The sequence below is a fragment of the Lotus japonicus genome, chromosome 5 (genome assembly GCF_012489685.1).
Source record: "Lotus japonicus ecotype B-129 chromosome 5, LjGifu_v1.2".
Taxonomy (NCBI): Eukaryota; Viridiplantae; Streptophyta; class Magnoliopsida; order Fabales; family Fabaceae; genus Lotus; species Lotus japonicus.
The window spans coordinates 66065861-66078425 of record NC_080045.1 but is presented as its reverse complement, the minus strand read 5'-3'; the positions used below and the strand labels follow the sequence as shown (position 1 = coordinate 66078425).

Genomic DNA, 12565 nt, shown 5'->3' with positions numbered 1-12565 from the left:
CTTTACGGGTTATAGGTTCGAACCTCCGTCAGTCCTTTTAAGGTAAAGTAAATGTAAATTTTCTATAAATGTTTTTTGAGCTCCACAATTTTCCTTATCTTGGATTGACGCACCCTCCCCTAATTTCATTCATCCAAAACATTATATGTGTAATATATACTATAGGAAAACTGAAAACTTTTTTTAATGTCATACCAACCTCTTTTGTCAAAAAATGCCAACCTCCTTAAAAAAGTCCATTCTATCTAAGAATCTGACCAACCAAGCCCAATCATGCTGGCAGGCCATGGACTGACTTTATAGCTGGAAACTACCTTCGGCCCAATTAATGGATGGGCCACTAAGTAGCAACACTGCTGACCCACTCTCAATTTAGCCTGGCCCGCCAAAAGTATCACACTAACCATAATCAACATTTGACCAAAGAAAAATCAACTAAAATAAACTAGGGGCACATTTAAACCTGGGTGCTGCAATAAAACAATTGTCATTGCTAGGAAAAAAACACAAATTAAAAGCTGACTTTCATCTTAAAAAATGATCAAAGGATGTAATTTGCTAAAGTGTCTCTATGCATAATTCTTACCAAAAATAGTTCTAATAGATAACTACAACAAGTTCTTTAAGTACTTTTAATAGGAGAAAATCTTTTTCGATATTATTAGAAATATATTATTTTTAATAGTTACGTGTGCAAATTTATTGCATTTAATGTCACACTTGAACTCATGATAGAGTACTAGTTGGTTGATGAGGGATGAAGTTTATCCGGTTAGACCGGGTCCATCCTGATCCAGTGACCGGTCCGAGTGAGCACTATATAAAGTAACCGAAACTTCTAGGTTCTCTTGACTTTGTCTCTCTTTAACCATACAAAGCAAAAACCACCGTTGTGACTGAGTGAGCAATGGCTATGAGATCGGTGCTGAGTCGAGGACTCGTGACTCGTTCGATGGACTCAACTAGTCGAGGTGCTTTCACTCGCTGCTTCAGCGACAAAGGCAAGATTCTCAGCGAGGAGGAACAAGCCAAGGAAAACGTCTACATCCAGGTACGAGAATGGTTCGATTTCTTCTTCGGAGAATCTCCGATCATGTTGTTGTGTTGAATCAGGGTTGATGTTTTTTTTTTTATGCAGAAATGGGAGAGGGAGAGGTTGGAGAAACAGAAGCAACAAGCTGATAAGGCCAGGGCTGAGAAGGACAAAGATTCTGCCAACAAGGTACATCTTCCTGTGTTTTTGTTTCCTGTGTCAATAAATTGTTTATTTTCGGTGTAGATTTGTGGTGTGATCCAAGTTCAGCTGGATTCTGTAGATCCTGAAGTTTTGTAACTTTCATGTAATGGATTTTTTTGTTTCATATACTTGTTGTTGCACATGGGTATGACATGATTTTGGAATCTTAGTGGTGTTTCGTGGATTTGGATATGGTTGTCATCATATGGTGAAATTCAGTCATTTCATTTCATTGTTTAGGCATTGCTTAGTGGTAGATGGGATGTGTATTATGACTTCTAGCTTGTTCTTTGATGGAAACCCAAAACAGAAAATAGAACTGAAGGAATGAAACAGTAATCAGGATTGTTTATTGATGAATTGGAAATCGTTACAGAGAAGGAAAAGCCTTTCCTAAACTGACCAGAGCCACGCTCCTATAGGAAGCTATTGCTTCCTACTCATTACTACACGCTCAATGATTTCAGAATCCCCTCCCTACCTCTCACTACCTTCCTTATATTATGGAATGGATTACAATCCTACCTCCCCTCTCTCTCGCCAGCTCACCAGCTGTGCTGTTAGTTAGTTACTACTCCCTTTGTCCCTTTTGCCCCTTCTAGAGTATACCTTCCACTCTTTGGGCTTCGACCCCACATGGGCTAATGACTCACTTGGGCCAGCTGCTGGATCATAGTTCCTAATAATGCCGCCGTCTGAACTCACAACCTTGTCCCCAAGGTTGAAGTTTGGGTATAAACTCATGATGGTGAGGGCATCCTCCCAGGTAGCCTCCTCAGCAGTTTTGCCTTGCCATTTAATTAGTAGCTGCTGAATGGTGTCACCCTGCAACTTCACCAGGCGAGTGGCTAAAACAGTGTCGGGTGTGTCCTTGTCATCACACTCGCCCTCCAATTGATCTGGCAAATCTGCTTCTGCAGAGTAGTCCCCAATCGCCTTCTTGAGCAATGACACATGAAACACAGGATGAACTCGCGATCCTTCTGGTAAACGTAACCTGTAAGCCACCGCACCCACACGAGCCACGATAGGATAAGGCCCATAGTATCGGGCTGCCAGCTTTGCATGAACCCGGGTTACCACAGATTGTTGACGATGTGCGCGAAGCTTCACAAAGACCCATTCCCCGACAGTAAATGATTTTTCAACCCGCTTAGTGTCAGCTTGTGACTTCATTCGACCCTGGGCTCGCAAGAGTTGTGCCTTCAACTGGCGCAGAACCTCATCTCGATCAACCAATTCACGTTGCACTGCGTCAACCCTGGTCTCCCCGAGTCCCCAACGTGTGATTGCTGGGGGTTTGCGTCCATAAACAACCTCGAACGGGGTCATATGTGTGGCTGAGTGGTAAGATGTATTGAACCAATACTCAGCCCAATGGATCCAAGTTGCCCACGTTTTAGGTTGATCAGCCGAAAAACAACGCAAATACGTTTCCAAACAGCGATTTACGACTTCCGTTTGTCCATCCGATTCGGGGTGGTACGCGGAACTCATATTCAACTGTGTGCCCTGCAACCGGAAAAGCTCTTTCCAGAAATGACTCATAAATACTGGGTCCCGGTCGCTCACAATGGTTGAGGGAACTCCATGCAAACGTATGACTTCCTTGGCAAACAATTCAGCGATGCTCTTCGCAGTATAGGGGTGCTTCAGCGGAATGAAGTGACAGAATTTGGATAGGCGATCCACGACCACTAGCACTGCCTCGTATCCCCTGGATTTAGGTAGGCCAGTTATGAAATCAATCGAGAGATCTTCCCACACCTGATTTGGGATGGGTAGAGGCTGCAGCAAGCCTGCGGGCGATGAGGCCATGTACTTTTGTCTTTGGCATGTATCACAGCTACGAACAAACTCTTGCACCGTGTTCTTCATGCCTACCCAATAGATGTTGGCCGCGAGCCGCCGATAGGTGCGGAGAAATCCGGAGTGCCCGCCATGTGGGGTGGCATGAAATTCCTTTAACATCTGTGGAATTAGAGAGGAAGTATGTGACAAAACCAGCCTCCCTTTGTACAACAGAATCCCCTGCTGTAGACTGAATTCCGGATGAGTTGATGGGTCATTTTGTAACTCCATGATCACATGCTTAAGTTTTGCATCCTGCTGAACCTCTGTTGCTATCAACTGGTGATCTTCCCAGCGCGGGTACGTGCACACGGTCCTGATCTCACCATATTCCCCAACGCGCGATAGCGCATCTGCTCCCTTATTTAACTTCCCAGGTTTATAAACGATATCAAAGTCATACCCCAATAGCTTCGCGGCCCAATTCTGTTGTTCCCCAGTAATAATCTTTTGATGGAGCAACTCTTTAAGACTCTTCTGATCAGTAGACACAAGAAATTTCCGTCCCAATAAGTAAGGACGCCAATGCTGTATCGCCAAAGCTACTGCCATAAGCTCTTTCTCATAGGCGGACTTAGCGAGGTTCCGTGGTCCTAAGGCCTTGCTATAGTATGCTATGGGTTTCTTGTCTTGCATCAAAATCGCCCCGAGGCCACACCCTGACGCATCACACTCAATTAGGAATTCTTTCTCAAAATCTGGAAGTGCCAAAACAGGGGCCGTTGTGAGCTTCCCTTTTAGAGTTTCAAATGCATTTTGTGCTGCAGCTCCCCACTGAAAAGCATCTTTCTTTGTCAAATCTGTGAGTGGCCTTGCTATTTTCCCATAATCCCGAATAAATTTCCTGTAGTAACCGGTTAATCCAAGAAAACCTCTCACCCCTTTTACATTCTTGGGCACGGGCCAACTCTTGACACTCGCCACCTTGCTAGGATCAACCGCCACTCCCTGTGCTGAAATCAGGTGCCCCAAGTATTCAACTGAGTCTTGCGCAAACTGACATTTCTTCTTGTTTGCTGTCAAGTGTTGCTGTTGGAGGAGTTGTAAGACCTTCTCAAGATGCAATAGGTGCTTTTCCCAATCGCTGCTATACACTAGAATATCATCAAAAAATACAAGCACTCCCTTCCGGAGCATGGGACGAAAAACTGCGTTCATCAAACTCTGAAACGTCGATGGTGCGTTCATGAGACCGAACGGCATTACGAGGAATTCGTAGTGCCCTTCATGGGTACGAAATGCCGTTTTATGCACATCCTCTGCCCTTACGCGAACCTGATGATACCCCGACTTGAGATCAAGCTTTGAGAAAAATTTAGCACCATTCAACTCATCGAGCAGCTCTTCAATTACAGGAATGGGAAACTTGTCAGGGACTGTTACCTTATTGAGTGCGCGGTAATCCACGCACATACGCCATGACTGGTCCTTCTTCTTGACCAAGAGCACTGGACTGGAGTAAGCGCTTGAGCTATGTCGTATGATGCCGGCTGACAACATCTCCTGAACCTGCCTTTCAATTTCATTTTTATGGGTATGGGGATAACGATATGGTCTGACGTTGACTGGTCCCTGCCCTTCCTTTATGTTGATACAATGCTCTTTGCCTCGACTCGGGGGTAGCCCCTCCTGAGCTTCAAACACACTGTCATACTCTTGCAACAACTTCTGCAAGCTTTCCTGTTGCGCTGCCTCTAGATGCTGACCTTTGGGAACCTCATGCCGGTGCTCCAAGAGTCCAAACGCTAGCTTGCTGTCAAGGTCAGACCTTCTCAGGATGCTTTGCAACGCCCCCATGGAACTTCCGCCAGCACTAAGACCCTGTAGCCTTACCCACTGTGTGCCGTGCCAGAAACTCATAGTATGCTTTCCCCAATTAGCAATTGTATCTCCCAACGTCTTGAGCCATTCAATTCCTAGCACAATATCAGGGCCTCCCAGATCAAACAAATGGGGTGTGCACGAGAACTTGTAATCCCCAATCTCCAGGTCAAGCTCCTTACACTTACCTCTGGTGTGAGTCTGGAAACCATCTCCCAACTTGATGGACATCCGTGGAGTGTCTTCCACTTCCCAGCTCATTCGTTGCACAACCTTGTGGTCAACGAAATTATGAGTGGCTCCGCTGTCGACTAACACGAGCACGGGCACCCCTCGCACTTTTCCTTGTAGCCTCATGGTTTGTGGCGGCTCACCATGGTCGACGAGATTGCACAAACTCATTATACTTAGCTCACCATCGACCTCGTCTTCCATCTCGTTCATCTCTACGGCGAGAATGTTCCCATCGCCGGCGTCGTCGTCGCCGTCTTCGACGAGCAGCACTCGGAGTTGGCGATCGGGGCATTTGTGCATTGGGTGGAAAGGGCCTCCACATTTGAAGCACTGACCCTTTTGTTTCCGCTCCAATAATTCATGATAAGTGAGATGGGAGAATCCCCTGTCACGTGGACCGGCCCTCCTAGCTTCTGTTGTTGCCTTGGGGTCTCCTTTTGGGCCACCAAAAACTGGTTTATTAGTAGTCGCGGGCCCATTATCCTTAGCGCCTTTGACCCAGACCCAATCGGTGCTTCCCGGGCGACCCGGCCCCGGGCGATCGCCAGTCCGAAAACCCGCTCCACCAATCCTCGAACTACGGTTATAACCCGACCCGGCTTCACCCCTTACTTCCTTCTCCACCGCCCGGGCGATCAAGAGCAATCTTGAGCGGTTCACTCCGCCCATCGCCACCAAGCTCCTCGCCTTTCCCCGTATCTCTTCTTTCAGACCATGCAAGAAGTATCCCTGGTATTGCTTCTCAGGTAATTTTGGGATTTGGGCCGTCAAATATTCGAACTCGGTAATGTACTCCTCCACCGTACCTTTCTGACGCAACTCAGTCAATTGCTCGTACACGTCACCGTCGCCGTGACCGCCATAACGCTCCAGAAGAGCTTGACGCAACTTCTCCCACGTCAGGGGAGCTTCTGATTCGAGCAAAGAGTTGTAAAAATGGATGGTGGGTCCATCCATGCTGAGCTGAGCGAGGCTCACCTTGACCTCCGGTGAAGTCTCTTGCACACGGAAATACACCTCCGCGCGTGAGATCCAGCCCGCCGGGTCTCTCCCGTCGAAGATCGGCAACTCTACCTTCTTTACTGACTGGCGAAACTCCGCCAACGCATCGCCGTGTAGAGGTTGCGTTCGTGGTCCTCCTTCGTTCGCTTCAGGTTGCTCAGGAACCTCAGCACTTGAGCTTTCTCCCTTGTCTCGGTTTGCACTTGCATCTTCCCTGTGTGACATTTTTCCTAACGATCGTTCCATCATCGCAATCAACGATGCAGGAAGATCCTTCATCGCCGTCGTAACAGCTACCAGCGACGTTCGCATCTCAGCGAGCTCGCCTTCAAGAGCATCAAGCTTTGCTTCCATCGAGTTTGTCGTGTGTTTGGATTTTCTGGGTGGCATTCACTGGTTCCGGCGAATCAATCCGGCAGGTCGGACCAATTTGATGGAAACCCAAAACAGAAAATAGAACTGAAGGAATGAAACAGTAATCAGGATTGTTTATTGATGAATTGGAAATCGTTACAGAGAAGGAAAAGCCTTTCCTAAACTGACCAGAGCCACGCTCCTATAGGAAGCTATTGCTTCCTACTCATTACTACACGCTCAATGATTTCAGAATCCCCTCCCTACCTCTCACTACCTTCCTTATATTATGGAATGGATTACAATCCTACCTCCCCTCTCTCTCGCCAGCTCACCAGCTGTGCTGTTAGTTAGTTACTACTCCCTTTGTCCCTTTTGCCCCTTCTAGAGTATACCTTCCACTCTTTGGGCTTCGACCCCACATGGGCTAATGACTCACTTGGGCCAGCTGCTGGATCATAGTTCCTAATATTCTTCCTTCAAAGTTATTAGCATTAGGCTGAGATTTCATGGCATAGTTGTTAATAGTGTGCTATAGCAGTGGGGTGGTATAGAGTGGCCTCTAGTTGCTACTATACTTCCATGGCGTCGTATTGTTAAATAGCTGCAGTTGAAGCGGCCTTTGGGGCCTGTATATCACGGCCATTGCTACTGCTATTCTTCACATGGGCAAGGGTTGAAGTGTACCCCCTCACCCTCGTTGTTTTGAGTTGCTGAACCCTTTAAATGTCAAAATTATATTCAAGGAGAAACATCGGAATTGTGACAACTTCTGTTTTGATGACCATGAAGTTGAGCTCTTTCATTTTTGCTAGTGGACTCTGTTTCCAGCCAACTCCAGTGATTTCCTACGAGCTCACCCCTCTCCAGCTTCATGCATAACAATATTGCTTGGTCTCTCTTCCTTTACTCTCTGATTCTGTAGTCTCTGTTCATATCAGGTTCAGTGTCTGTTTTTTGGTCTTTGTTCTTTTATTTCCTGTGTCCTTTCACACATCAAGCCCACATTGCGAATGTTCTTGGACTCTGATTGGAGGACTATAATTTTTCAGTATTAATTGTATCAGGTCTTTAATTTTGGATCAATTTTATAAATTTGAGGTCATTTTAACATTCTCTTTACCACTCAACCAATTGTATGGAATGAGTTCGGTCTTGCATTTTTCTGTCTTAAAGTGAAACTATATACCCTTGAAGGACGGCATTCAGATTTTTTGCTTTTAAAGTGCTGATGACTGATACACATCTGTTCTTGTTCAATGTTGTATGCTTTTACACATTTTTAGTTTTTAAATTAAGTGTGCTATGAATCAAAGGGGCCTAAAGCGAATAGGTGCTTGCATATGTGACCTGTGCATAGCATTGGTGCCTGCTGGGGGGGGGGGGGAGTAGTTTTTACCATCATGTGCACCTAAACATTTTGCCCATACTCCATGCTTGGATTCTCTGTAATTTGGCTGTGAAACGGCAATGCTTAGAACTCTTTATTGCTTTTGGTTTTGCAGTAATTTGATGGCATTAATATTTTACTGTTGATCTTATGTTATCTGTGTAATTTATTCTAGCACACAATATAACACATTCTTCTATTTCTGTTTGTAGAAACCTGGAGGAGCTTAAAAGAGCTGAGTTGCTGTCAAGATCACTTGTAGGAAATAAACATGGGAAATAAAACACAAACTCTGAGTGAACTTTGGTCTGTGTATAGATTGTGCTTCATGTTTAATTGTAGTTTCTTCAAGGGCAATGGACGAGACTATGTTGCTTGATATGTTTGTTATGATATGATCCTTTCCAGTAATTTTTCAAGTTTGTTAGCTGTTAGTCCCAAACTAATTATTATGCTTCTAGCAAAGGGGGGAAAGAATGAAATTTAGTGTAAGTTTCGCTGTGGATAGTTGATTTTAGTGAATGAGTGAGCAGGTCAACTGAATGCACCGAATCTAGTTAGTTTTATTTGAGTAACTCCTTAATGCTCAAAAGGGACTGTTAGCATAGAATTGTTTGATTTGGTTGTAGCCTTAGGATAAAAGATTATGACTCGTTTTGGTGGCTGTGGATGGAGTAAGCTCTAAGTTTTAGGATTAGTGTGCTTGAAACGTGGTCAATGACCACATATTTATTTAAGATAGATGGAGGCTGATGAGGGTGATTATGCACGTTTACTGATTTTGTTCCGACAATGATGGTTAGAAACATAATTCTAGGAAAAGAAATCAAATTTGCTGTAAAATAGAAGTAATAGCCAGCATCTGGCAATCCTCTAATAAATGGGAAAACAAGAAAGAGAAATCTGCTTTATATCTAATGTTGTGCTGCAACTCGTCATAGCTATTAGCCTATTACTCTTTGTTTATTAGAATGAGATTAATAAGGGGGGGTCCAAAGATAATGTAAAACCATAAGGTACGTAAATGTATTTGTTCCAGTATTGGGTAGACAGCCTGAGCTATGATGAAGATGATGTTCAAAGGAACGCTTCTAACTCAGGCTTCACCAGTTTAGCTTTGTGACTCTGGAATAAATATTAGAAGTCGTTAGAGCTGAGCACTCCTCGCATTTGGGCCCAGTCATAAATGTCATTAATGAACTATTTTAAGTGATTTATTTTGTAATTAAATTTGGCTGATAATATAAAAAGGTGCTTAGTCATAACAAAGACATGCTCATTCTTTATTCTCTATGGCTAAGTTAGTATTTCCTTTGCCTAGTTTGAACTTTGAACCTTATATTGCATGAACAGTATTCTTAAGGCAACCAGAGTTAAGGTGAATCATGGGCTCATGGCATACTTAATCTCCTTGGGTCTTTACTCGTTTTATGATCAGGGAATTGTTAATTTGGACTATCATTAAACTTTACAGACTAGTTGATTTAAATGAAAAAGAAAAGGGATTCATAGTACTATAAAACCGATGGAATAAATCCAGAATTCATGAACTATAGGCGCCTTCAAAACATGGTGCATTATTATACATAAAAGTTCTGCAAACTGCAATTCGGTTCTCTCTATCTTTTAATAGATTCAAAGCCTTTACCATAGAGTATCAAGAACATTAAGCAAAGCAGGTTCTGAATCTTCTGATTGCCGGTTGAATTGAATGTATAACACTAATTACTCAACCGGCAACTCGCAAGGTGATAATCCAAATTATAAAGCAGTAGAAATTGAATTGAACACAGAAAAAAATTCCATTGCTGTTGAATTCATTCCTATAAAGTCCTCTATTTGATTTCACTAACCTCCCCTGCTCACTATAGTTCATTTATATTATTCACAAAGGAATTCAAACAAAAGCTACACTATCTTTTAATAGATTCAAAGCCTTTACCATAGAGTATCAAGAACATTAAGCAAAGCAGGTTCTGAATCTTCTGATTGCCGGTTGAATTGAATGTATAACACTAATTACTCAACCGGCAACTCGCAAGGTGATAATCCAAATTATAAAGCAGTAGAAATTGAATTGAACACAGAAAAAAATTCCATTGCTGTTGAATTCATTCCTATAAAGTCCCCTATTTGATTTCACTAACCTCCCCTGCTCACTATAGTTCATTTATATTATTCACAAAGGAATTCAAACAAAAGCTACACTATAATTCAATTAGAAACACTCCTACTTGCTCTGTCAGCTAACACCACCAGACTTTACAAATAACACCAGATGAATGAAACCTACTGCATTATGTACACACAGAACACACAGCTTCCTAGTACCCTTTACAATTTAAAAACCAAAGTTTGAATACCCAAATCTACCCATTTGATCATGCAAATTGTTCGACGGGTATTGCTGCATTTCTTGTGAGTGTTGCTGCATTGAACCACCTGGAGGAGGAACCCAATTCTGATCAATTGGCGCAGGCACAGAGTTACTGTCCACCGTGGTTATGTCATGGATACTTGACCTTTTCCTCTCTTTTTTCACCGAATTCTGGCGAAGGAAGTACTTCTGGGCATGGCTAGCTACTTGAGTCGGTGTTCTTGTCACAACAACATTCCTTGAAATGCTTCTCCAATCTCCTTTGCCAAACTTGCTTAGCCCAACAAGGAACAGCCTGTCACAGATTGACAAGAGATCATCAACAACCATAAAATTAGCAGTATTGCCCGACCAGAACTTCATGTCAAGGAGAAGTAACAAGTAACAACTACAACATAATGAAAAATGCCTAGAAAGAAACAGCACTATTCAAATAAGGTTTTAAATTGCGAGCGCATCAACCCGCAATTGAATGCAATTGCACAGGCAGGGTTTCAAATTGCGGTCCACAACCGCAGTTGCGACCATTTTTGGAGCCAATGTGACTGCAATTGCGACAGCATCAGCCACCATTTTTCAACAATTCGTGACGCAGCGCCAACCATGACCATAACATCAATTTCAAACAATCAGGACAGCTGCGGCCGCAACGGCAATTCAAAACCCTAATTCAAATGGATAGCAACCAGGAAAGTATTCTAATCATGAAAAATTTCACCAAATTTTTTTGCTTCTTTTCCTAATTCAGGTTCTTAGAAATCAAAATTCAAGTACAAGCAACAGAAATGCATGAATGCACACAGTGAAGATGAGAATTTAATCCCACAACTCAAACAAATTGAAAAGATTCTTCAAAAATTCTTCAATTATAGAAAATGAATCTGCCTTTTCATAAAGCAGTGACAGCTAAGTGCAGCTGAAAATCAAAATCTACAAAACACAAAGTCAAACCAAAACCCTAAAAAATTATGCATCCAAAAACAGCTAAGTTGAATGAAAAACCCCCAAAATCAAAACCCCAAAAACGAATTGAAGCAAAATCCTTATATACCTGTGTTCCTCTTCAGTCCACGGTGTCCCTTTCTTCCTCTCGTTATCACCACCATGTTTCGACTTCGACCCAAAAGAGATCTGGTTCGAAGAATCCCACCCATCTCCGCCGCCATCCGCCACCGAGTCATCAGCATAACTCGGCACCTCAACGCGCCCCGAATCGATCTCAAACACGTCATGAACCAAAGCTTCGTAGTGCTCCCTGACCTCCGCCGCCGACTTCCCAGGCACCTGCTCAGCGATCTTCTCCCAGCGGTCCGGTAAATCCTCCGGCACAGCTAGCAGAGCTCGTTCAAAGAGCTTGTCATGGTAGCGAGTCCACTGACTCGGTTGGTGGTGAGTCGGCCACCGCGCCGTGGCGGCGATCGCAGCAGTGCTCTCGTGAAACATCGGCGTTGAATAGAAAGCGTGGTTAATGGTTTCGTGTTGCAACGGTTTGTTTGTTTTCGTTGTGAGAAATGAAATGAAATGAACTCGGTTTGTTTCTTGGGGATTTCGCTGCGATTGTTTGAGTTTGGTGGGAGAATTTGGAAAATAAGAATAATATATAAGAGAGTGGAAATTCAATAAAAGACAAGAAAAATAGTTTTCTATAGTTTTCAGAAAGCTATTTTCCAATATTTTTTAATTTGTTGTGGTGGGACCAGCTCATCATGTCTTCAATTGCAACACGTTTTTGCTTTTATTGGTTTTTTTTCTTTTCTTTGATTTCTTGTGAAGCTGTACACTGCAATAGTGCTAGCTAAGAGAGAAGAACAAGTATTCACTATTATGAATCATTATTCTATTAATGGAATAAAATTCATTTCAGAAGGAAGTATAATAAGTAAATCCTTTGAATTTGACTGCAATTGGTTTTCCTTTTGACAATTTCATTTGCCCGTTTTAAACTGCCATTTTATCCTCCAATAGTAGCTTATGATCTTGTGTGATTTTACCTCCATATTAAGCACATCCAAACTTGCACCAAATGCATATAAATTAGTCAACCATTGATTTCTGTTAGTAGTTGTTCACATAGTGAATCCTATGAGATCGACCAAGAATTAGAGCAATTCAAAATAGGTTCACATAATACAAAATGTGAGCATCTCTTATCTCTATCACTTTTTCGACACACTCTTTATACATCTAACCCTAATTTATTACATTAATGAGGGACTAATCCGCCGCGCTTTCTCCTTCCTTATTCTAGTCCTAATATCATGAGTTTTAAGAGACACTAATGTCATTGCCATATTCAAAC

At 42.9% G+C, this 12565-nt stretch overlaps 1 protein-coding gene across 1 annotated transcript; it reads right to left on the bottom strand.

Annotated features, from left to right (window-relative positions):
• Positions 1–9966: 9966 nt before the first annotated feature.
• Positions 9967–11862, bottom strand: LOC130718947 (transcription factor DIVARICATA-like). Its single transcript, XM_057569602.1, has 2 exons — positions 11318–11862; positions 9967–10561 (listed from the first exon to the last, which is right to left on the bottom strand). Exons 1-2 carry the CDS (start codon positions 11707–11709, stop codon positions 10231–10233), a joined length of 723 nt encoding a protein of 240 aa, XP_057425585.1. The 5' UTR covers positions 11710–11862; the 3' UTR covers positions 9967–10230.
• Between the last annotated feature and the right edge of the window lie 703 nt (positions 11863–12565).

Bases quoted from the DNA above. Each gene is read 5' to 3' on its own strand.
- LOC130718947 (XM_057569602.1), bottom strand. From the start codon at position 11,709: ATGTTTCACGAGAGCACTGCTGCGATCGCCGCCACGGCGCGGTGGCCG. The intron at 10,562-11,317 runs GTATATAAGGAT...AATCTGTGACAG, and splicing joins TGGACTGAAGAGGAACACAG to GCTGTTCCTTGTTGGGCTAA.